The sequence below is a fragment of the Panthera pardus genome, unplaced genomic scaffold, assembly GCF_024362965.1.
Source record: "Panthera pardus isolate Hobbes unplaced genomic scaffold, ASM2436296v1 HiC_scaffold_17, whole genome shotgun sequence".
Classification (NCBI taxonomy): domain Eukaryota; kingdom Metazoa; phylum Chordata; class Mammalia; order Carnivora; family Felidae; genus Panthera; species Panthera pardus.
Window position 1 is genome coordinate 34,836,663 of NW_026526732.1, and position 26,262 is coordinate 34,862,924.

The window sequence follows — 26,262 nt, forward strand, 5'->3', positions numbered from 1 at the left end:
GATAGTTGCATTTATAGGAGAGGTCAGGATCAAACCACGGTCTCCTGATACGTGCTGCTGCTGTGCTCGGAGATAAAATTAACTCTATGTAGTAAGATGAACCCTAATACTTGCTTTTTTTTTTTCTTCAAATCAGGTCCCTGCTATGCTACCTTTCTCTCCACAGCAAGACCATCTAGCCTTTGTATTTGATATGCGTTCAGCATCCTGTTGTCAGGAATGGCTAATAGTCACCACCACCACCACCCACCCATGTTTCAGACAAAAGAGTTAGCGGCACTCACTTTGCTAAAGCTGCTACCCTACAGCTGGCTCCCTTGAATGATCTGCATTTTCTTACAAAGGCCTTTCAAGGAGCAGGAGGCTAGAGGAGCAAACTACCCCCGCCCTCCCCCCCCCCCCCCCCCCATTTTGCCTGCATCAGTCTTGGCCATCCAGTATCTCTAGAGGTCAGGGAGGTTTTCGACCTTGAGAGACAGAGAGAGACAGAGCATGAGCAGGGGAGGGGCAGAGAGAGAGAGAGGGAGACACAGAATCCCAAGCAGACTCCAGGCTCTGAGCTGTCAGCACAGAGCCCGACGCGGAGCTCAGACTCCTGGGCCGTGAGATCATGACCTGAGCTGAAGTCAGACGCTTAACCAACTGAGCCACCCAGGAGCCCCTAGAGGTCAGGGAGTTTTGGACGCTGCCTTGAATCTGTTGGTAACAGTCACCATCACATCTGCATAACCTGCCAGTGTGGGAGTGTGAGCCATCATACCATCATTCAGTGATAGGCCACAGACCTGTCAGGTTGGGGCTGGAAGGAGAACAGAGGGTCCCCATGTGCCACGGAACCCTTCATTTCACAAGTCAGAAAACTCAGCAAGATGTGACGGGGCTTTCACATCCCAAATACCTGCAATGGTTCCTCCGTCCTTTCTTATGCCAGCACTTCATACGTGGCAAAATAACACGTTAGTTGTCTCCATTCTAGTTGGAAATGTTCAAACCCAACCGAACTATAAATGATAGTGGTTCAAAGCTGAAAGCAAGGGGTTGATGTATGCTGCGCTCTGCCATGCACATGTGTGTAGTCAGCAGCAGGCCTGTTGCCTCCCTTTCTGATCCCTTTCCCATCTCAAGGTTCTCCTACAGTCAGGTCTCTGTTAAACTAATGGGGCTTGGATCTATCACATTTCCTGGGACTGAAAATCACACCAAGACCACCAGGGGATCAAGGTCAAGTAAAAGAAAATCTAAAACCTAAAGGGACGTTTCAAGTCTAAGTAGAAGAGAAATTTGGGTCGTAGCATACAGTAACCTCCTCAGCGATGCTCCGCTCATACCAAGCGGTCGCTGCCTCTGACCCCTGTAAGCCCGAGGAAAGGATCCTGATTACAGGACTGTTTCTCAGCCAGACGCATGAGGCAAGGATGCATGAAGGGTTTCTGGCCCTGGAATAATTTCAAGTAGCTAAGTTAATAACAACTCTAATGTCTAGGATTTATAAAGCAAAGGTCTTCTAAAATTAGATACTTGTAATTTATAATTAGGTTTAATTATAGTTGTTGATTAGTGATGCCGGTAGTAGTTTAACGCTGTGCTGTGGGGAATTACAGACTTTGTGTTCTCTCCATGCATTTTTATCACGTTTCCTGAAGCTCAGGAAGATAAAGACCAGTTGAGACTATTGACAAATTAGTCAATTCTAGTGTGATAGTGATTCTGGTTTCTTTGGAGAGGGAAGGTAAAAATATGGTGAAGGATAGAGTGAAAATGAGGGTTTGTCCCTCCTGTGTCACAGTGCATAGTCGGTGTTGCTTCACAGGTGATACAGGGTTGTGTTAACACGGTTCGTTGAAGAGCCTGTTCTTACCACCAACTTCCGGCATTTATCTTATCAGCCAAGAAACTTCTAGCAGGGATCCAAATCTACAGCATTTCTCTATTATGCTATTCTCAAGGTTCACACTGATGTATCCACCCATCTGTGGGGAGCCAGACTCTTGAGGCTTTTACTCGTGAACTTGGCCAGATCAGTGGCTTTAACATGGGTACTTCAGCTTATCCAGTCAGTAAATACTAATGAGTGACTATGTCCAAATATTGAGAGAACCTCAAGAACCATATAATCATACAGGGTGTGTGTGTGTGTGTGTGTGTATGAATGAATGAGAGAAGGGCAGGGACTTGTCAGGAATATAAATAACTTTGGTGGAACAGGGTGAGTAGTAGACTCGAGGGCCAGCCATCTTTTTGGGAGCATGTGCCTGGTGAAATGATCATACACTGCAGTGCTGGTCCAACTTTGGTGATTCAGCCTTTCTATAGAAAGTCCAGATGAGATCTAAGTTAATAACTAGTTCTTCCCTGTCAGAAATAAAGGCTTTTGCTTTAAAAAAAAAAAAATGTTTGTTTATTTTTGAGTGTGTGCAAACAGGGGCGGGGCAGAGAGGGGGGGACAGAGGATCTGAAGCAGGCTCTGCTCTGACAGCAGTGAGCCTGATGTGGGGCTTGAACTCATGAACTATGAGATTATGACCTGAGCCAAAGCCAGATGCTCAACCGACTGAGCCACCCAGGAGCCCCAAGGCTTTTGCTTTTTAAAATACTAGGCTGTAAGGGGCACCTGAGTGGCTCAATCAGTTGAGAGACTTTTGATTTCCACTCAGGTCATGATCTGATGGATTGTGAGGTCAGGCTCTGTGCTGAGTGTGGGGCCTGCTTGGGATTCTCTCCCCCCACCTCTCTCTATTCCTCCCCTGCTTGCACCTGTGGTCTCTCTCTCTCAAAATAAATAATAAAATATTTTAAAAAGTAATATAAAATGCTAGGCTACATATATGTCTTAGCAGTATACATTTAACTAAAATGTCTGCCAGAACAGCCTCAAATCCCTGTTCGAGGGGGACAGGGTGCAGAGAGAAAAAGAAGGCAAGCAAGTAGCAAGTGCTCTGCTGCATAGCTGACCCTAATCCAAGGGCATTCAGTTATTGGGACCAACTGTTACCTCTGTAAGAGCAAGTCACCTTGGGAGCAATCCTTTGTTATGAACCCAGGATTCATTATTACGAGGTTTCAGTGACTCTGTTATAACGTTACACATGTGAAGTTGAGAAATATTAATAGCTTACCTTTCCGTTGAAAGGATAAGACTAGCTCACTGCAGAGAGAATGTGTAGAGCACTTGTGTGATTAAACTATGGATCCATGGTATTTCTTTTGTCAAATGAAAATAAGTATGAGGGTTGGAAGACTTAATCGTGTTAGGAATATTATACCTGTAATACTATGTTCAGCTTCTAGTAACTTGTGCTCCCAGTTTCCCTTAATGACGCAGCAATGCTCAAACCAACGAAACACAAATCTTTTTGAGATTAGAACTTCTAACTGCGCCCAAATATTCCTTTTGACAGATGCCATGAGCAACATGCCTTAGTAAAAAGGCTGTAATGATTGATCTGAAGTCAGGAGACCCGGGTTCAAATGTGAGCCCCATTGATTCTGTCTCTCATAAATTGCTTAATCTTTCTGACTAATCTTTCTGTTTTCTCATTTGTCAAATAGAAGCAAAGAACTGAGGATATCTGAGAGTATACAAATGAAATGGCACAGAGCAGCATATAATTGGCATTTAATAAATGCATTTTTTTTTTTTTCAATTGAGGATCTAAGAATTTGGGCCCATTAGCTTTTTGTGAGTTCATTATTTCATTCTTCAGTTTATGACCACCAAGGAATACAGTGCCTGGGACAAATAAGTGCATGCCAAAAGTATTTGCTGAATGAATAAACTGATGAGTGGCCAAGGAATACATCCTCCTAGAACAATAAACAAATGAACTGACATTTATGCCATGAGTGGTATTCTAGAGCCAATCTCGTGACCCTCACATTAATCCAGGAAATGAAGAATTAAGAGAGAATGTCACAACTATCAAAAGGTATTTAGGAATTTCTCTTTTATTAATACATTTAAAATTTACCATATCAATTAACAGGACAGGTAGGTGGCTTTGGTGTTGACCAATGCATGTTTGTATCTGAAATCTATCAGACTATAATAAGTTCGCTGGCTGGTGTGAAACAGAACTATGAAAGGAAGTAAGCCATGTCCTTACCAAGTGACCCCAGATGGTTTCTGGGACTTCCTTGGGTGGGTGGGTGGGTGGGGGGGCTCCTGTGCACTCCTAGAGAACCCAGAATCTCATCCAGTAGGATTGACTTAGCAGAAATGCAGAAATAGTAGTCAGCTGAAGGACAGTCCCAAAGTCTTTCCAGGACCCCCAAAGCCAAGCCAGGGAATGTGATGGGTATAGGTGTGGATGTGTGAAGTCTGGAAGATGCCCCATTGTAAGGACTTTTCTGTCACTCTAGAAGGCCATGAGCCTTTTTAAAGATAAACAGATAACCACATAAACCTAGAGAGGGGTTTCCATATTAAAGTTGGGAGCTTTGGGGCGCCTGGGTGGCGCAGTCGGTTAAGCGTCCGACTTCAGCCAGGTCACGATCTCGCGGTCTGTGAGTTCGAGCCCCGCGTCAGGCTCTGGGCTGATGGCTCGGAGCCTGGAGCCTGTTTCCGATTCTGTGTCTCCCTCTCTCTCTGCCCCTCCCCCGTTCATGCTCTGTCTCTCTCTGTCCCAAAAATAAATAAAAAACGTTGAAAAAAAAAAATTTAAAGTTGGGAGCTTTGCATCTCAAATTGGCTATTTTCAGAGAGGTGAGAAGGTAACTACTTGCAAGTAACTTAGCCTTTGTGTTCTCCATGAAGAACCTGAGGACTTTTTTCATCCCTGAAAGAGCAGACTTCCCATGCTTTGGGTTCCGGCCTGCATTTACAATCTTCTATCGCCATACCCTGAGCACTTGCTTGATTGCTAATTTTTTTAAATAAATATTTAATTTTGAGAGAGAGCCAGTGGGGGAGGGACACGGAGAGGGGTATAGAGGATCTGAAGCAGACTCTGGGCTGACAGGCTGACAGCAGTGAGCCCAGTGTGGGGCTGGAACTCACGAACCACAAGATCATGACCTGAGTTGAAGTCTGACGCTCGACTGACTGAGCCACCCAGGCGCCCCAGTTGATTGCTATTTTTTGATAACATTACTATTTTCTGGTAACATGTTTGGTAATTTGTTATTTTTTTGGTGACATGTCTTTGAGGGTTGAGCCCTACTGAGTGCTCAGCACACAGTAGTTAAATAAATATATAAATTAATGACTGAATAAATGAATATACCTTTATCACTTATTAAAGATTTGAAATACCTGGCAAATCTTTAATGAACCAAATTTGTGACCTTTTAGTGAAATTAAAAAAATTGGTTCTACTTGATTATTATATTTCTATATTTCATTCATTCTGAGATGCATATTTATTTCATTAACATTCAAACATCTCTGAAACTGGGATGCAACTTATAAATAACATTATTAGCAGCATTTTTATTAACCAGTGGTTTGCAAACTAATGAATGGTGAGTGTAAAAAGGGGTTGGTAAACTATAATATATGGTAAACTATAATATATATGTATCTCACCTTCATAATGCATGTGCTGCCTTATATAAGGATAGGATAATGGGGAAAGCATGGCTTTTACATCAGAGGAATTTTATTGTCAATCCTGGCTCTGCCTTTTTTTTTTTCTTAATCTGAGCAAAGAGCTTGCCCTAACATTCATGTTTGGGTTGCAATGTTCTCATTTGGATGACAGGAATAAAGCCTTCATATTAGGGTTCTACACTAAAGATATTCAATGAACACATTTAATTGAATGCCTTTCCTTTTTTTTTTTTTTTTTTTTTTTCCCTCTCCCTCTTCCATCAGCCTATTTGTACCTTAGAACAGCTCTATCAGGTAGGGATATATGTAATTTCCATTTTCCAGGTTTAGAAACAGAGGCTTAGCAGCATGAGTGAGTTAAGAGAAAGACCTCCCCAGAGCCTTTGATTTTCCATTATTCCCCTAGCTCTATTAAGGCTTCTCACAGGTAGCAACTGACATAGGTGAGAGCTTAGCTACTCTTTTGTTGATAAATTTCTGTAGGCAGCCTGTGTAACTATTTTACACAACACCTTAATAACAATGTCGCACACAACATCCTTTTTGGAAAGGAATTTACCTCTTGCCCTTATCCTGTAAACAAGGATGGGTCTCTATTTAAGGAAGAGGAAAAGGAAGAGGGAAAAGGATATTATATCACCTGGCCTAGCATTTTTGGGAGCAGATGTTTTCCTTGTCTCATTGTTCACAGAAAATTCAAGATGGCATAAACCAAATGTTCAAAAATACTGTGATTCATGAATCAATTCATAGTATTCTTTTGTTTGGGTAGAACAAAATGATGCAGACGGATTGAAATTAAGAATCAATCCTAAAACCTCAGGGCTAGGTGCAAAACCAAAAAAGCAAGTTATCATTTCTGTCCTGTGATAGACCAACCGCCAGTGGATATTAGGCCTCCAGGCCTAATCCAGGGTGGAGTCACAGAGGAGCTGTGGAAATTGCTTTTGTATTTTCTCGATTTTGCCTGAAAATTTTCATTTATGGGATTTTTTTTTTTTTCCTTTGCCTCGGCATTTCTTTTTCCTATTTGGTGTTCCCATTTTTAATTAGGTTGCAAATGGATCAAATAACAAGCAAACAGGCTTATTTCAGTAATAAAACATCAAACTCAAATGTAGAGGGGATGACTGGGTGCCTGTTGATTGAAACTGCAGTCAGGTTTCTGAATGAGCCTGGTCTGCCTCCAGACTGAGCAGGGCTGGCTGGCCGATTAGGCAGTGCTCTGAGGCATCTCAAAGCTTAGGGTCCCTGTATGGAAGACGATGGTGGGAGTGGGGGTGGGGGGGGGTGGGTTGAGAGAAATGGAGTTTAAACTTGATAGGTGCTCCATAAATTCACCTTTCTCATCTTCCTTCTTCCCTTCCTTTTCATGCCTTTTATCCTGGTTACAAATATTTATTGTCTGAAACAGTTTTGAGCTTACTGGATCTAAGTGGACTCCTGGGGTGGGAGATCAGGATCCCCAAGAAAGGAGTAAATGGTACACTCATCAGCGAGGCAGGCGCGGGAAGAGCCTCCTGGGGCTCCCGATTCTCTTGGGGAGGGCTGGCTAGGAATCCCAAACTCTTTCTTAACCTACCCTCCTCTCCCGGTGCTTCACGACTCAGTGAATAACGCTTGAGGCCTTCCCACCGGGGGAACACATCAGTGCCTGTCCTTGGGTTGTTTTCAACCACGTGGTAGACCTGTTCGTTCATGCGGATTAGAGATGGCGGGGTAACTCCGGACTCCTCCGTCCTCTGTTCCCGCCTCCACATGACTACCAGGCCTTTAAAGATTCTATTGTGCAGTGTCTGTGCGCACGGCCTCTGCTGCGCGGGTTGCGAGCATAGATGAAGATCACCCAGGGCTGCCGCCGCTGTGATTTTACAGGAATATTACAGCACCTCCTCGTTGATACGGTCTAAACACAGACCTCCCTTCTCCATCTTTTCCCTGCCATCCCTGCTATTTAGAGCCACCGCAGTGTTCTTTCTCCTAGTAGAGCTGATTATGCTCCTCTCTTGCTCAGTAGTCGGATTATTCCTTGCTGTTTGTGGAATATAGACTAACTACTTACAAGGCACTAGGAGTCTTTAAACACCTGGCACGGATTTCCGTGTGTTTAGGTTGGTTCTCCCTATCCTGTCTCCCCCTCCCTATTTTGCATTCCGCATAGCGCTTTGGCTGTGCACGCGCTTTGACCTGGTGGAAGCAGTTGGGAGTCTCACCTGCTTTGGTCTTCATGCTTGTGGAAAGTCCCGCTCTCCCCGCCCTAATTCAAGGCCTAATGGGTTGTTACTACTTGATGTATATTTGCTAGCATCTTCTCTAATTGTGAAATAATAAACGTTTCATGCAGAAAGCTTGGGGGAAAATCACACATGCGCGTTACTTTGGCTGTGCCCTCTTACTTGAAATCTTAATAGATCTTGGAATTCTCTACCTTCTTTTCATTGTCCCGTTGTTCCCTTAGCATTTGTGTGTGTGTGTGTTTACTTTCGCATTTATTATATAATGCTTCATATTATAAATGCACATATATTTGTTCATCCTAACTAAAAATAACCTCCTGGGGTTGGGTTGGATCTGACTCACCTACCTGCACCTCCCTCAGGTTATCTGTTTGAAGTGAGCCAGTGGCCATGCAATATAACCCCGCGTGTGACTTCAGCGGTGAAACCACGGGTTGTTGGAGAGAATATTGCTGGTTTAGAGGCAGGCCTCCTCGTGTTCTTCAGAGTACCCAGCAGGCCTCTCCTGGTGCTTTGTACCTGCCTTTTGGACATTCGAGGAATCTCCAAAGGGCTCATTTTGTGCCTGTAGGTCACATCAAGGTGGTAGAATCTTTGGTCTGGATGACAGTCCTTGCAAGTATTTTTGTTATGTTTGGCAACTCTATCAAGTTTCTCTCTCTATCCCTTTACCATGTGAATGCTCATAATGCATGCAGTACTGAAAAGGCCGTCTCTCTTGAAAGAAATCCATTCCTAGAGGGCTCTGCCCATTTCTCTTTGTTTTCTCAGTGATTTATTCATGTGTTCACACAGCTTTATTTTGATGATCTTTGCAGGTAAGACACGTACTACTTTTCACAGGGGCAGACTCACAGTAAGGAAAATTCCGGTGTAGGTCTCATTTTCACGACCAAAAAATGTGGCTCTACTGCCTGGATTTGAATCCTTGCTAATTTCTAGTGAGATACATTTCCAGAACATCAGCGTGTGATTTAAACCCAAGACTCGGAAAGTTCTATTCCCCTTCTGGCAACATTTTTAAAAACCTAATTTCGTTTAAGAGGAAGAGGAAATGTGATCGAACGTGTATATGGAAATTCTGTAAGTGTCCTCTACCTTTGTCACTCTGAGGTGCTTTTCTTTCTGCTCTTCTTCTCTCTCGTGCCAATTTCTGATTAAAAAAAAAAAAAAAGCCATTCTTTACGGAGATTTCTAGTCTACAGTGTTTATGGGTATTTGATGTGGAGGGGTGATGGTTGTAAGAACTTGTATTATGCCCATGGTTACTTATCCTTACCTGCAGGAATGTGACATCTGCTATGAAACATACAATTTTATTATTGGGAAAGGAAAATATGTATCTCCCAGACTTTTAAAGAAAAATACAAAAATATAGTTAGTGGGGAGAATGGTTGATGGAAAATAATATATTTTCTACCCTAAGTAGTGAAATTCGAATTTTTTCACTATTTGAATCGTAGAGAATCTTTTGTTGTTTTTTTTTTTTTTTTTTTTTTTTTCTGGGAGGTGGGGTGGAGTGGAGTATAGGAAAGAAATTTTGAAGACATTCTTACAGTAGACACTTTGAGCCAGTGACTGTGTGCTGAGGCAGCCTCTGAACTTGAGCAATGTGAACCACAAGGAAGTATTCTGGTGCCAGGATGCAGTGATTTCCTCAAATCTTGGAGTCCTGGCATCTGCCTGACCAGCTTTTGCATAACCTTTCTTTCCTTAGAACAGCTGCTTCTGTAAAAGAAGTCCTTTGGATGAGATACAGATAACCTTTAGACCATATCAACCTTATAATTTGGAGTTTTAAAATTTCAGGAGACCACGGTTCTCATGACTATAGTTCTGTTCTTTGAGCTTTTGTAACAAGCCAGGTAGCCAGATTGTTAAATAGAATGAAGACAAACAAACTCCTGGAAGCAATAAGGAAATATTTCAGGAGCACAGTGTGGACCTAGGATATTATGGAAGGAGATCTTTGTCAATTAGAGTGAGGTATGGGTCATTGGGGTGAAAATCCTTTATAGTAATGGTTCTCCATTTTTTTTTCTGGACACATATTGAAAATCTGTGGAAACTTACTCTAGTTCAGAATAAACAGGATAAACAATTATACCCAGGGCACCCGGGTGGCTCAGTTGGTTAAGCGTCTGACTTTTGATTTCATCTCAGTTCATGATCTCACAGTTCTTGAGTTTGAGCCCCGTGTGGGGCTCTGCTCTATCAGCACAGAACCTGCTTGGGATTCTCTCTTGCGCGCGCACGCGCTCTCTCTCTCTCTCTCTCTCTCTCTCTCTCTCTCCTGCCCCTTCTCACCTCTTTCTGCCCCTACCCTGTTTGCGTGCACTCTCCCTCTCTCAAATGTTTAAAAAAAAAAACAATTATACTCAAAATTTTCAATAAAATTTACTTATTTCACTGGAAATTTATTCTTTCATAGAGAAATTTCTAATGAAAACAGTAAATTGTAACCAGTGAAGCAAATAGATTATACCCAATGGAGTGAGTATATTATACTAAAATTTTGCAGAGACTGAACATTTTATTTTCATGATTCTTTATTGTAAAACAAGTGAAGTTAATAGAATTTTGGGAAATAAAAGTGTTGCCACCATGTCAAATACTCGGATTGATTTTCAAAAATGTTAAAAATCCATGTCTCAAACTGAGGAAATATGGTGCACATTTTTTTAAACCAGGAACTGTGACTTATTTGAAAAAAAATATTAACGATTACTTCCCAAAAAGAATCCAAAAATGAAACCCCACGTGGTCAAACAGGAAACATAATAAATTCCTCCCAAGATAAATTTAATAAAGGCTGTTTTTCCACACACCAACGTTCATATTTTCTTTTGTTATAATTATTTTTATTTCATTTTGAAATTCCTGAAAATGCTGATTCCCAGAGGTATGTAGTGGTAGCTGTGGAGAATTTTAGAATTCATGTAACTTCCTAGACACAGGCCTATCTGGAATCTTCTAAGACCCTCAGTTGAAGTCATGTTAGGAAGTCAAGGACTGTCACTCTCCCATTATCTGAGTAGAAGCAGACTTGAAAAAGGATTCTGCTGAGATTTTGCATGCAAGTGAAAAGCTGTAGACCCTCTCTGCGCAAGCATTCAATTAACGGCATTCAAAAATCTGTCTAGTTTTTTAATTTTCCAAGCTCTTCTAGCATGATGGCTGCTTGTCTAAAACAACTCTGCTTATTCATCTTTAAAAGTGAAAAGATTTAGGGGTGCCTGGGTGGCTCAGTTGATTAAGTGTCCAACTTCAGGTCATGATCTCACAGTCCATGAATTCGAGCCCCGCATCAGGCTCTGTGCTGATAGCTCAGAGCCTGGAGCCTGCTTTGGAGAGAGAGCCTGCCCCTCCCGACTCGTGCTCTGTCTCTCAAAAATAAACCTTTAAAAAAAATTGAAAAAAATGAAAAGATTTAGGGGTGTTGGTGTGGCTCAGTCGGTTAAGTGTTTGACTCTTGGTTTTAGCCCAGGTCATGATCTGAGGGCTTCATGGGCTCGAGCCCCACATCAGGCTCTGCACTGACAGTGTGGAGCCTGCTTGGGGTTCTCTCTCCCCCTGCCCTCTCTCCCCCTCCCCTGCTTGTGCTGTGTTTCAAAATAAATAAACTTTAAAAAAAAAATGAGAAGATCTACTCCTTTAACTGACCAGGTATAATTATTATTAAATGAGCCAAACTCCCTGATTAAATGCCCCTTTGAAATTATTTTGAGGGTTATTTTTTTCTCTTAAAAAGTAAAACTTCTCCAGAAAATAGAATTAGACATATGTCGACATCCTCTGGAAAACTGGGCAAGCTCTGTAACCAAAAACATACTGATATTTTTCTATTCTTGCTTTGCACCCCTTTCTGAAAAGTTAGTGACTGAGGCCCAAACTCGCATCACGATGAAACTTGTATGCTTCTAGAGTGGTTGTTTTTACCACCAGTGTGCGCATTTGCAGAGAGCATGTAAATCTAATTTCTATCGTGACATGTGAATCTAATTGTTTCACCACAGAAGCAAAACCCAGGGGTGTTGCTTGAACATCCTAGGCACTCCATCTGGAAGTAGGGTACAGGGCCGGTTGGTTGGTTTTTCCAGTAAAATTATGCTTCGTCATTCTTGAAGTCATTTCTAGCATTAGCAATTTCCCAAAGGACTCACAAAACAGAAATTCTTCTTTGATGACATTTCTTTGTGCTGTTTTATCAAGTATTTTGGTCAAGAAAAATAGTGTAACTATTCCAGGAACTACTCTAAAACATTAGAAGAACCACCTTCATTCTGGAGTGGATAACCACCATTTTTTCCCCCCAGTACAACTACAGCTGCCATTTCCTTGTTTTTCTCCAAGCCACAAATCAAGTCAGCCCTTCCCTTAGATTTTCAGCTTCATCAAGTCTTCCGCAGTTTTTTTACTTTACGAGGAAATAAGTGTTCTTCATAATTTACTTCAGGAGGGCTTTTGTGTTAAAGCAAATCTGGGTATTGATGCAGTTCCAGATGTTTCAAATGGAGTCTTTATTCATAACCAAAAGACTACCTTTCTAGAACATACCTCCTCCCGCCAGAGAGTGCACTTCAGTCTCCCCAACTTTATACTTTCAGTTGGAGGTATTTGCAACATGGGTCTCATTGTATTCAGCCACAAAGAGAAAAGCAAAAGAAAAGTTAGGTTCATTACCCTTTCTTGGCTAATTTCCACTTCTGGCTAGTTTTGAAATGAAGTGGCTTTATCTTGCAGCCAAATGAAGTTAAGCTTTCTGAGTCTTGTTCTTGCAAGGCCCCTTCCAAAGCCCTGTATCTAACAAATTCTGTGAGTGCCAGGTCTGTAAACTTAGATCTGTCTTTGCCTAATATTAAAAGAAAAAAAAAAAGATGTTTGTAATCACAATGACTAGAGTACTTTTCTTTGATTTCTATCAGTAGAAACAATTTTAGATAAGATGGTATTATACCCGTGACCTCATAGTCCTATGTATACTAAGCCATGCTCCCCCAGTAATTTGACACAGAAAAGTTTCAGAGTGCCAGAAAAGAAAACTATTGAGTTTGTGCCTGTCTGAACTTCTGTAGCATTGCATTTACATCAATATTCCGTTGGGTTAAACAGTTGAGATTTGCCGTAGCTTCTTTTACCTCATTAATTATTCACGGGGGTGTTTTCATAAACAAGAGAGAGTCGGTTCTAGGAAAGGTGTGACCTTTACAGTGTTTAAGAGCTCAGTCTCAGCGGTTATATGAAGCCAGGTTTACATGTTCTGTTCTGCTGCCTCCTGGCTGTGTGACCTCATGTTCCTTTTCTCTAAAGTGGGCATAATTATAATATCCATCTCTCATAGTTTTTGAGACCATTAAATGAGACGGGGTATATCGTGTCTTGCCAAGAGTGAGCGCTCAAACATTAGCTATTATTACTTATTGGTAATAAACTCGTTAACTGTGAGAGCTTTTCTCTGTAGATGTTTACCAAGAAGCCTAAATTAGCCTCTGGCAATAGCAGTTACAAATTATCCCAGGGATGGCTAATATTTTCTCCCTGGAAGAGCAGTGTAGAATAACTTTGAGAATATAGAGTGTTTTAGAGCTGTCCAGAGAGAGGCACAAGGCTTGCCGGCGCCCCCCATCCCCACCCCTCCTCGCTCCAGAGGCAGAATTAATAAAAACAAATGCAATTTTTAAGGAAGTAGATTTAGATTCTGCACAGGCAGGAATTTTCTGTAACGATTCCCCCGTACAGAACTCCCTTGCTTACAAGCTCACAAGAATGATTCATACACAACTTTGGTCAAATATCAGCTAGGGGAGATTGGTACACTCTCCTCATTGATGCTACCGATGTAAATCTAGTTTTTATCACTTCTGTGAAACTTCAACTTCACAGGAGGTTAATTTATTCAAGTTCTTATTATCTTATTGTAAATTGCATTTTACTTGGCCAATTGAAAGGTCAGTTTTCACATGACCTTGTGTCTGAATACAGGTTTTCTGCACTCCTGCAGGATTTGAGTACACACATTTCTCCTTCGTTAATTCCATTTAGAGCAATAGAAACTGATTGAGAAAAAATCGATAAATGTATGGAATCTCTTTCAGTTTTAATTCCGTACTACAAAATAGGCTCTTAAGTCAAATATAAAAACGAGTCAGTAAATCTTCTGATGTTACAAACACTGAATATAATTTTTTTTCATTATTTCTGAACATGATTGTCAAATTGCCACAGGCTGCAGTACTGTCTCCACCCTATTTTTAACCTATTTGGGTACATAAATTATAGCTTCCTTTTTCTCCCTCTGTCATCTAGTGTGTCCCATTTAAAGGGAGTGAATCAAATGAGTGTCTAAACTGTCTTGATGTTATTAATTACTTGGTAAGATGTTTCATAACAGGAAGTTGTTTGGCATGCAGTCAATAGCCTGGAATATTAACATCTTCAAGGACATTAGGTTCTCAGCGTTTGTTTAAAGTGATGGCGGAAGGGAGTAAAACAGTATGTTTTTTCATAAACTCTCTCTCTAGCAGGAAGGGTGATGTGGTATAAGGGAGGACTCTAGTTAAATCTTGGTAAGATTTAGGGTGTGAAATAAGAACAGCATTTCAAGGGAGCATATCAGGAGTAAGATTTGTTTCTGTGATGGTCATAAGAAAATTGTGGAAATAATTTTTTACCTACTTGAGCCTCTATTTGAGGCGGCACACAGTTGTACCACTCTCTGCCCGTGACAAGCAACGTCGTCACATTGGTAACAACAGGGCTTAGTGACAGAAAAGGAGGAGCCGAGAGGATTTCCATGTACCTGGACGTGAAATGAACAGGATTCAAGTTGTGTGTACATCAATTTGTGCCACATTTCCTGCCTCACAAAAATTTCCAAAGGCCTGGTTGTTGTGAACCCAAAGATTATGCCGAACTTAAAAAATAATTATATTTTAATCTGCATACTGTAATTTTACTTGTAATTAAACAAGGGAAGAGGGTATAATTAGGCAAAGATACAACTTAATCATCATTTCGGTTAAAACCGGGCAAAGTTTCTATCGTGAATTATCTCACGAGAGTTGGCAGTGCTCGTGGCCATCAGTGGGTATGTGTGACACAGCTGGAGGATACAGCAAAGGAAGAAAGAAAAGATAGAAAAGCGAAGAAGATAAAAAGAGGTCCAAAAAATTAAGGGCAAGGGAGGGGTGGGATGGCAAGGAAAACAGAAGAAGAGCATTTCTAAAAGATAGAGTGGATGCTCTACCACCAATATATATTTTTTAAGTTTATTTATTTATTTTGAAAGAGAAAGAGAGCAAGTGCGAGTAGGGGAGGGGAGAGAGAGAGAATCCCAAGCAGGCTCTGCACTGTCAGTGCCTAGCCCCACATGGGGCTCGATCCCATGGACTGTGAGATCATGACCTGAGCTGAAATCAAGAGTAGGATGCTTAACCCACTGAGCCACCCAGGTGCCCTTACCACCAGTAATTGTAGAAGGTAGTGATTTCTATATTTTTGCATTTGGGAGCAGACACATTAAAAAAAGGGGGTGACTGTGGGGAGCATTCATCATTTTTAGATTATGTACTATATTCTTAGCTTATATTTTATATACATAAGGACATTACAAAGACAAAACTTCTATATTCCAGTTGACTTACCTTTTGCCTCTTTTCCTGTATTTTTCATTTTCCCTGACACGGTGAATGGGTCATCATACGTTCACACTGCTATGTGCGTTGGAATCAACTGTTTACTAAAGCTTTAATCAAAAGTGGTAATTTTAATCTTTCTAAGGACACATGAAATTAAAGGCCCACTATGTGGAAGGATTCAGTTAGATGTGGAAGAAAGAGAAAGGAATGATGGTGGGACCAGAGAGAAGGGGGGGTCTGGGAGGTGAGAGAGAAAGGCTTGTTTGGGTAAGGTAGCGAGACAGTTTAGCGGTCCATTCAGGAGTTTGGAACTGGTTCTATTAGCCGTGGAGAGCCAATGGACGTTTTAAAGCAAGGAGAGACATTATCAGGCATGTGCTTGGATGTGATTTTACAGTTAAGCCTTGAACAACTCCGCAGGGGTGTGTGTTTAGGGGCAATGAGCCCCCATCCCCACTCTTGCAGTTAGAAATCCATGCATAACTTTGACTCCTCTAAAACTTCTTCCGGCCTAGTGTTGACTGGAAGCCTCACCAATAACATAGTTAATATATATTTTATATGTTCTATGTATTATGTTCTTCTCTTCTTACAATAAAGTAAGCTAGGGAAAATAAAATGAAGGAAATCATAAGGAAGAGTCAACTACAATAAAAAAGACTAAAAACACCATAAGGAAGAGAGAATATTTACTGTACTGTATTTATTTAAAAAAAAAACAAAACAACCTGGCAAGTGGACCCGTGCAGTTGAAACCTGTGTTGTTCAAGGGTCAACTGTAATGTGCAAAATGATTTAGAAGAGAAGGCAAAGAAGGAGCTGAAAGGGCTGTTGTAATATTGGAACTAAGACCTAAGTATAGGGTCTGAAAGGGACTCTGGCAACGTCTAGAAAGACGACAGCAGGTAGAGCCTATGGAGGTAGAAATGCAGAGGTTGAACAAATACTTGTGGAGGGCAAGCGGTGCAGCTGTAATCTCTCTCTCTCTTTAAAGTTTATTGATTTACTTAGAGAACAAACAAGCGGGGAGGATCAGAGAGAGGGAGAGAGAATCCCAAACACGCTCCAAATTGTCAGCCTGGAGCCCAATGCAGAGCTCGAACATACAAACCATGAGATCATGACCTAAGCTGAAATCTAAAGTCAGACACTTAACAACTGAACTACCCAGGTACCCCTATTATCTCTTTTTTGGGGAAGACTTCTGTAAATGAGAGTTCACTGTAGACACAGAAGAGAGGATTGAAAAATGTAGAACACTTTAAGAGTGTGTAAGCATGAATGAAGTACTTATTTTTCATGATCATTTTATTTTTTAAATAAATTTTTATACAACTTTTTAATGATTTTTATATGATTTTTAAAATAAAATTTTTAAATGATTTTTTTTGAGAGAGAGGGAGAGAAACGAGTGGGGGAGGGTCAGAGAGAGGAGCAAGACCATCCCAAGCAGACTTCCTGTTGTCAGCGCAGATCCTGATGTGGGTCTCGAACTCATGAACTCTGAGATCATGACCTGATCGGAGATCAAGTCAGTCACTTAACCATCTGAGCCACCCAGGTGCCCCTCATGATCACTTTAAATAATGAAAAAGTGTAAGCAGTCTGTTTATAGAGCAATGAAGTAAAAAAAAAACTTGCTTATGAGGAATTTTAGATACATAAACAGATCATCACAATCAACAAAAACCACTTCAATTCCGACTACTAAGTATATAGAAGAGAGTAGAAATCCTTTTTGGAGGGGGAGAAAGAACACAGAAACATCCTTTGTAATTTTCAGAACTTTTGAGCTCGTTTCCTAATCTACAAGATAAAAAGCAGCATGCTGGTTGAAAAGAACAGAATTTAGTCTAGAATTCTGTTCAAATGCAGCTTCTGGCACAGAACACATGTGTTCTCTTAGCCAAGAGAACTTACTTACCCCAACCCCTCAGCTTTACTTCTCTTAAATTTTGTAAAATGCAGGTGATAATGATGCCTGTCTTGTAGGGTGTGTGTGTGTGTGAGAATTGAAATGAATTGAAGGGATAATACATGTGAAACAGTTGTCACAAAGAGGGTCTGGCATATGGTAGGTGCTCAACAAATGGTAAGTACTTCTTTTATTCTCAGCAGTAACATGTAACTGAGTATTGGTAGATCTCTTTCTAGTACCGAAGGGTGGTTTGACAAAAGCAAGAGGTAAATTTGGCATTGGCTTTTACGTTGAAAGAAGATGGCATTCTGGGGTACACATTTTATGAGGACTTTTTAAGCCAGACACATGAGGTAGAGGTTTTCTTGTTACCTGTATTGCACACTTTTGCTCCAGGTGCATTGGGTTTTGCTATGGTTAATCTCAACGTTGAACGTGAAGGGGTTAAGAAATGCCCTTACTCATGTTACATGAAGCAGCAGAAATTATCAGATGGAAACAGGAATTGGGAAGAAAAAAAAAAAAAAAAAAGCTCTGTAGTAACACATTGTTTTCTGACGGCTTGTACTTACATGGATGAGAAAAGTCCACAACCTGGTAGTTTAATCAGATCAGAATAATTCAGGGAAGGGAGCAGTAAAAGTTAAAGCGTAGCCCCTCTGCCCTTCCTTAACTAAAGCCACTCGAACTGGAATTGCCCGGGGTTGAAACAATACTCTGAGTCACGGCTCTTCTCATTGGAGAGCCAGCCAGCGCTTCACTGGCGAGGCCCCGCCCCTCCCGTGTGAATCACCAGCCCTGGCCGGGCCTCGAGAGGAGGAGCCGGCCAATGCTAATGAGCAGAGCTGCCCAGAGGAACTTCATTCCCCTTCTCCGTGTCAGGATCCGAGAAATTATGTCCCTTCTGTCACCATGAGCTGGCTGTCCAGTTCCCAGGGAGTTGTCCTAACTGCCTACCACCCCAGCGGCAAGGACCAGGCCGTGGGGGGGAACCATGGCAAGGTTGGTGAGGAAGCCACCCCAAGGTAAGCCCCTGGCATTCGAAAGCCCGAGAGCAAAACAAAAACCCCTTACCTGCTCCAGGAAAAAAGAAAAAAAAAAAAGTGACAGGGAAGTTGTGGGGGGGTGCGGGTAGGAACGGCGTCGCGCACACGTCGAACCTAACCTCCTGCACCCGCAAAAGTGTTTGGCAGGGGTTTTGTTACTTTGCGTTTATTTCACCTATTCCGCGTCTGAGATAGCCCCCACCATTACTGGTAAAGATGGATGGGGAGGAGCATGGGGATATGGCTGTCAGGCTTGTTGCTTAGCAGGTGCATTTGCAAATGTGGAAAGGTCAAATGACTATATTTGTAACACTTCCTATGAGATGAAATTCTTGAATGGGCGCAGGGCACAGCCGCTGGAACTGCTAGTTGGAAAGTGTGCCAAGAAGCAGGGAGGCTGTTCATTGTACAATCTGTTGTTGTTAGAGCTCCCCCCCCTCCCCGCCCCTTCCCAGCTCCTCGCAGAAAGCAAACTTCTTAGGCAAAAAGCCCAAGACACTGGCCTGTGGCAGTATGTTTCCCATTCTTTTGTGTATGTGTGTGCATGGGGTAGAGCTTTCAAAAAGGAGTCCTTATCAGGAGGTTAGTACTCCGGGGCCAGAGTGAAATGTGGTTAATGTTAAATCACTTTATAGGCAGAAAGGGCAAATGTTCTATAGACCACTGAGGCACAGAGTACCTTTCTCTCTGTGTACTTTGTTCTGATTTTTCAAGGACTTTTTTTTTTTTAATCTTCTTTCCCTTAATGACCTTCTTACTAGCCAAACATTTTTACCTCTAGTCATAGATATAAATTGTAAATATTGGCTTAGAAGCTTGCAAAAAGCAAATGCTTAACCTAAATTAGTAGCATAATGTAAATTAGTTATCAGTAAGCATATTTCCTCCTTCATGTTTAATGTGACAATAAAACCTTCTTTGTTCTTATATGACTTGTGGTTATGCCTTAAGCTGAAATAATGCCTTCTTTCATTTGTTTTAAAAATCCTCAAATGTGGAGGAGGGGAATAAAAATCAAAGGAATGGCTATAGTACTCTATTCAATTCTGAAGCTGACCAGAACTTTTCCTCACATAGCAACTGCACTATGTAGTATTCTATTGAATAAATTCATTTCCAGAGATAAAAGGGAATTGCTACTTGTGTTTTAGATGTGTTATCATATTATTTTAAGTATATTCTGTGACCTATCATTAAACATTTTCGATTTGTCTGTAGTTCACTGATGTATTGGTAACCTTTTAGCAGTAAGCAGCCTGTAACACACTAGCCTCATGTTGTCCTTAACTTGGGAGTACACATCAGGGTTGTGCAAACCTGGTAAGTTCTCCAGTGACTACTCTGGGGTGACCTGGGGATCTGAACTGAATCTTGGATCTTGATCGTGAGAGTGGAAAGAACCTTAGGGACATTGAGTCCAAACCTCTCATTTTCACGTTGAGGACTCAAACCCCAGGAATTATTAGGGTGTTGCAAGACCTGTGGTTCCAGACCTTGGCCAGGGGGCGGCATATTCTGATTTGGAGACTTTATATTTTCAGTTTTGCAGCCTGTTGTTGGTGGCCTGTACTTGAGTGGGTTGAGAGAATAAAAGAGAGGACAGATCACTCCCAATCTATGCTAAAGCAGGATCAAAAGGTGCTAAGACAGTAGGTTGCCAGGGGACCAGGTCTTTCCCCCACGTGCTTCCCCTGCTGGCTGCCATATTGCCCATACTGGTTCCAAATTCTTTCTCACCACTAAATTAGAGTCCTAGAGACAGTTTTTTTTTTCCTTTTTTTAAGTAGGCTCCATGCCCAGTGTGGGGCTTGAACTCATGACCCTGACATCAAGAGTCTCATGCTTTACTGACTGTGCCGGGTGGTTCTTTATATTGATTGGGGAAGATGGGAGCCCTGATTTGAGGGCTGGGAAGAAAGGCAGGAAGGAGGGAGAAAGGACAGTCCTTAATGGATTTTATCATTAAATTGGAATAATTTAACTTAGTGTTACTTTGGGAGCCACCCTCTTTAGCCTAGAAGGGTTGAGATACTACAGGTGGGGTGGCAGAGGGTTGGATGGAGGGAGGTGTGATGGGGTCAGGAGAGACCCCCTAAAGATGGTGGTGGGGGAGGAGGTACAAAGGGTGTTTGCTTTGGTTGGGTTGGTCACCTGGTACTTTAAGCACTGGGAAGCTGCTCTCAGTGCAAGGCTGATGGTTGATGCTTATTTTAAAAAGCTGTTCAAATGCAAACCAAACCAAAACAGAACTTAAAAAGGGGAAAAGTTAGGCTCTGTTCTCTCCCGCCCATTTTAACAATTGGTGGCGGAAGCGCTGAAGTCTAACTTGGCTTATTGCAAGGTTATGTCTTTTCCAAATAATACGCACTTTCAACTGTTTAATCAAATGTCCAATAAGATGAACTCCTATGTTGTTTGAAAAGTATAAAGGGCAATGTATATGATTTAGAATATTTATAGAACGTGTTTGATTTTTAGTTTTGCTTAAGTCCTTTTTTTTACTTTTATTTTGGTCTTTGGAGAAGCTAGGGTAGTAGGGAATTAATATTTTTGTAAGTGATTTGTTAGTGTAAAATTCCTTCCATTCCATTCCATTCCATTATCCTTCTTTATCAGAACACATTCACTGGATGACTCATTAAGGAGTTCCTCCTCCTTCTGGTTAGAGTCTCTCAAATATTTACAGAATCCTGATTTCAATTTTTTGAACTACGTCCTCCTTAAAACATTGGGATTTGAAGAGACATACGAACGTTAGTTGTGCTGACTGACTTATACACAAATATTTCCAAAGGAAACCGCTTTTTAGGACTAGCTATATTTATGAGTATTTACTTGTTAATTTTCAAGCAGGTTTCGTAATGTTTGCTTTAGCAAAGCAAATTTTTCAAAGAATACTGCATTTTGTCTATTTTTACTATTCTCCCTTGACTTTTTTTTCTTTTTTTTTTTAATGTTTATTTTTGGGACAGGACAAGTGGGGCAGGGGCGGGTGGGGGGGGACGACAGAGGATCTGAAGTGGGCCCTCTGCTGACAGTAGCAAGCCTGACGTGGGGCTCCAACTCGCCAGCTGGAATATCATGACCTGAGCCGAAGTCAGATGTTCAACCAACTGGGCCACCCAGGGAGTGGCTTTTTAAGAAAAGCTTCTGTTTGTTTTATATCAGTTTTTGTCAATATTAGGTAAATGTTAGTGTCAAATGGTATTTTCTTTATTGGAACTTTTAACTCTAGTTGACTTTTGAGATATGTTTGTGTCTTCCTTGAGCAGATGTATGGCACTCATCATGGAAGGTCTTGTTTTGTTGACACCATTTGCAGGCCATTGGTGTTGGGCAAGTGGAACCATGTCATGGTGACAGAGACTCTGAAACTCTGGGCTCTCGGAACAACTTGCCTGGGTTTGCATCCCGACTCACCCACTCGTTAGCAGTGTGGCCCTGGGAGGGGTTGTTTAACTCTCTAGTTGTAAATTAAATTTAATGGTACTCACTTCATTGGGAGGATTAAGTGGGCTGATGCCTGTAAAGCTCACATTTCGTCATGTGTTAAGAAACCTGGATGTGATTTATGTGATTAACTAAAATTGGCATAACTGAAAATGAACCATAATGTGAAAAGTTTAGGCCTTTGACGTCTGAAAGACCTTGGAAATGTCCTTTTGATCTGGAGCAACATTTATGATTTGAGCTAGTGACAGCTGCTTTTAGTGAACCTGCCTTGGGGCATTGATGGGCCACACTGAGGTCTGCAAACACGGACCTTTGTGGCAAGATGGAATGTGGGTGGGTCGTCTTTTGGCAGCTGGACTCCTTGCAGTCCCTAACATCCCCCCTCCTCCTTTAAGAACTGCCCAGTGTGCCAAATGGAAGGGGGCGGCCATCTTTATATGCTTTGTTTAATCCTAAACATTTTCAAATCCTACCCATCTCTTGGCTCTATAAAGTTATGTCAAAAGCATAACCATTTGGTCACTCAGTCATTCTGCGTGTAATTACTAAGCTCACTGTATGTCAGGCAGGTGTTCAGGAGCCGGGCTACAGTGGAGAGGAAGACAGATAAGCACCTGCCTGAGGGGATGGGGTGCAGGGAGGGTGCACAGGGTAGAAAGTGAAGGCCTGAGCAGGAGCCTTGCTGATATCTGGGGACAAGAATTAGAGGAAGAGCTTTCAAGGCAGAGCAGGGTGGGGAGTATGGGAGCCATAAGCCTAGAGTAAACCCTAGAGCAAGCACCAGAGGGGCAAAGAGTGAGCTCTGTGTGGCTGGAGTGCTTGGGAATGAGTAGAGATGAGGAGAAGAAAACAAGACAGGACTGGTCGATTGGATTGTTTTGTAGCCCACTTGAGGAATTTAACTTGAGGGAAGCCAGCGAGTAAGGAGGATTTTGTACACTGGAGGAACAGAGCATATTTTGGTTTCAAAGAGCCTCTCTGGCTGTTGTATACATGTTGGACTATGGAAGTAAGCACACTACGCAGGAGGGTAAGGTAATGGTGGCTTTGGCCGAGGTCTCAGTTGTTTGGGTAGTGGGGGTGGAGAGTGGTGAAATATTTTGAAGGTAGGAATTTTTGGATTTCCTGAGGGTTTGGGTGTATGAACCAGGGGGAATAAAGATGGTTGCAAGATTTGGCCTATGCAACTCCATTTATTTAGTTGGGGAAGGCTTCCAGAGCGAAAGAAGGATCGGCCGGGCAAGATCCGATACTCAGTTTTGGACGTGGAACTTGGAAGTGTCTTTTTCAAAGAAGCATTAAGGGAAGGACATGTTGGCTTTCTCGATGAGTTCAGAATTTTTATGTAAGTCCATGACATTAAAAAAAAAATTATGTACTATTATCATGAATAGAAATTTTTCCCTCTGAATTTGTGTATTAGCTGAGATTATGTGTATTTTTTGGTGAAGAAAAGGATAGTAAAGAGTTTTTAATAATGCAGTTATGTAATAAGTGAAGTAACATTTCTTATTATTCCCAACCTTTGCTTTAAAGGCATTCTAAATTTGCAGGATTTAGGGATAAATGAATGCATTCTTTTTAAATGTTTGTTTATTTTGAGAGAGAGAGAGGGAGAAAAGGAGGTAGGGAGATATGTGTGTGCTTGGGGGGTGGGGAGCAGAGAGAAGGAGAGAGAGAATCCCAAGCAGGCCCCGCACTGTCAGCACAGAGCCTGATGCAGGGCTCAGTCCCATGAGCCATGAGACCATGAGACCATGACCTGAGCCAAAGTCGAGTCTGATGCTTAACTAACTGAGCCACCCAGGTGCCCCTGGACCAAATGCATTTTTAACCTATCTAAATGGATAACTTCTAGATCAATCTAGTCCTCCATTTCAGGACAGGAGTCCTTTCTGAAGACTTCTTTACTGTGTAGTTTAGAAGCCTTATCCACAATTTGCTCTTGAGTCGTTAAAAGACACACCCAGTACTCCCAACTGGGCAAGTCTCGCCTTTATTTAGAGTTGTGTGATACTTGCCTTTTAACTGCCCTCATCTGAGAAGTCGGTGATTTCTGTGGGCCTGTTTCGAGTTATCTTCATGGAACTAATATTAGGTTTATGCTTTTCAAATATGGGAATTTATAAATCTCAGGAACTGCTCCCTCCACCACTTGCAAAACACAAAACAAAACAAACCTCTGAAGCCTCCTATAAAAAACCTTTTGTTTTCGATGATACTATCCACCTGTGCCTGCTGACTTTTGTCTCTTTTCTAAGTGGGGCTTGTGCTTGTTTAAAGGTTTATGTTCTTTTTATGTTTTAAGTTCTTGCTTTTTGTTGCAATTTTAAGAACGTTGCTCCGAAATGAACTCACAAAATTTATGCATTTAAGGATACACTTGATTGCTACCAGATTGCATGCCAATTAGGCATTAGTAGTTTTTGATAACTGGACCTCCAAATTGAGTTATTTTTTTCTCTTATTTTTAAATTATTTGTTAGTTGCACGCCTAATATCATTGACAAATTAGAAAAAACACCCACGTCCTAGAGGCTGAGCCTACATTTGTCCGGAATGGACAATTTGTCCAGAATGGTCCTGGAATTATGAGGTCTCACTTCCTTTGTCTGCCTTCTCTCTCTTCTCTCCCCTGCCTCTTCATTCAGGTCTGTCCAAGGGTCCTGAAAAGACTTTCTACTTGTCTACTTGTCAGTCGCTTGAGGCTTCAGACTGTTGCTTGGTGGTGTTCACGGTGTGGGGGGGGGGGGTGGGGGGGGGGAGAGCTTGATCTCCGTGCTTGGTTTGGGGAAGAAGGTGTGTAGGGTTAGTGTGATGCCATTCCTCTCCTGTACTTTCTCCTCTGGATGATTTCTGTCCTGACCTAAATCTTTCATTTCAAATACCCTGAGGTGAAATTGCTGTGAAGTTTTAGTTGCTGTTGGTATTTAATGACTTCTTTGCTCTTGATAAGAGAGAAAGAATGAGACTCTTCACCTGAGGGGAGCAGGAATGGATAAAAGTGTTGGGAGTGGATTAGGGTAGATGGGGCACAAGGGATCCTGTCTGGATAATCTGGAAGACACATTCTTTTGACTTCTGTGTTTGTCGTGTGAGCAGGCCAAGTTTATCCCTTTTTTGCAAGAAGTAAACAGAAACCATGGAGACTGGTGTGGCCAATTACCACATCTGGAGTGTCTTCCAAACTCATGTGCACTAAGTGTCTGAATTTCTCTGCTGAAAGTGTGTGAAAAGCCGTCTCCTTTACTCATGCTGTTTGGGGGTGGTTTTGGCAGAGAAGGCTTCAGTGTCCTTAGGGAAAATGAGGTTTATTGCAGGCAGCTGGGTCCTGGGGAGAAGAGGCATTGCTGGTCTTTTTCCCCTCTGTGATGGGTCATACAACAATCTACTCTCCCTCTACTGACACTCTTTATTCTTTTCTGTTGGCTGGCTTTATAATCTTATCATTTTAAGCTGGAGCTTGGCTCTCAGGGAACCTGGGTGGCTCAGTCAGTTGAGTATCTGACTTTGACTTGGCTCAGGTCATGATCTCACAGTTGGTGGGTTCAAGTCCCATATGGGGCTCTGTGCTGTCAGGGTGGAGCCTGCTTCGGATCCTCTGCCCCTCCCCGGCTCGTGCGTGAGCGCATGTGTGCGTGCACTCTCTCTCTCTCAGAAATAAATAAAAGACATTAAAAAAAATCTCCACAATAAAAAGTAAGCTCAAGCTTGGCTCTTAATGGATGCCCCAGCCTTGTTGCCCTCTATCCCCTTGTATCTTGTAGGAAACTGACCCATCTGTCTGTTTCCTAATTTCAAAGTTTTGAAAGGGGATCTGATTTACCCAGTTAATCTTGAGCTGCCCCAGGAAGCCTATGATTTGACCTCTTGGGGGTCTTTTTAGTGAAGCAGATTCTGTGGGTAGGGCAGACCCCTCAAAGGGATGTGGCATCTTTTTAAGCTGTTGAGTACATCCCACCTGTATCTGTTTCATCATCTATGAAATGGGTGTAATCATGCTCTGTGTGCTTCACAAGGTTAATTGTAAAGATGAAATATATGGCTTTTGAGAGTTTAAAAAAATATACAGATGAGTATTCTTATAAATCCTTTTCAGTACAGTATCTTAAACTTTCTTCAGACATTTCACTTAAGTAGAATTGTCAGCTTGAGCTTTTGGTTGAATTTGCATTTTCCTTTTTTTGCTGTGTACTAAAATGTAAGTTTTTTGAACTTTGAGACCTTGCCTTTTTTTTTTTGTTTTTTTGTTTTTTTTTGGTTTCTTACACCTAGGCCTTAAAGTACCTCAGGCAGGTAATGAAAGTTTTAATGAATGAATGAGTGTGAGAGGGAATAGGGTGTAGTGATTACACACACAGACTTTGGAGCTACACTATCCGGGTCAGAATCCTGGCTCTGTCATTTAATAGCTCTGTGACCT

At 41.8% G+C, this 26,262-nt stretch overlaps 1 protein-coding gene across 5 annotated transcripts in view; it reads left to right on the forward strand.

Moving 5' to 3' along the window:
• Positions 1–26,262, forward strand: part of ARHGAP18 (Rho GTPase activating protein 18) — a 194,820-nt gene that overhangs the window by 52,210 nt on the left and 116,348 nt on the right. Inside the window, exon 1 of one of the 5 annotated variants that reach the window (XM_019438952.2) lies at positions 18,148–18,365. The exons of 3 other annotated variants lie outside the window; for them this stretch is intronic. In XM_019438952.2, coding sequence (XP_019294497.2) covers positions 18,253–18,365 — 113 coding nt within the window. In that variant the 5' untranslated portion in view covers positions 18,148–18,252. Of the gene's footprint in view, positions 1–18,147; positions 18,366–26,262 lie in introns of those variants that run through there. One more of the 5 variants, XM_019438953.2, reaches the window with a different exon arrangement.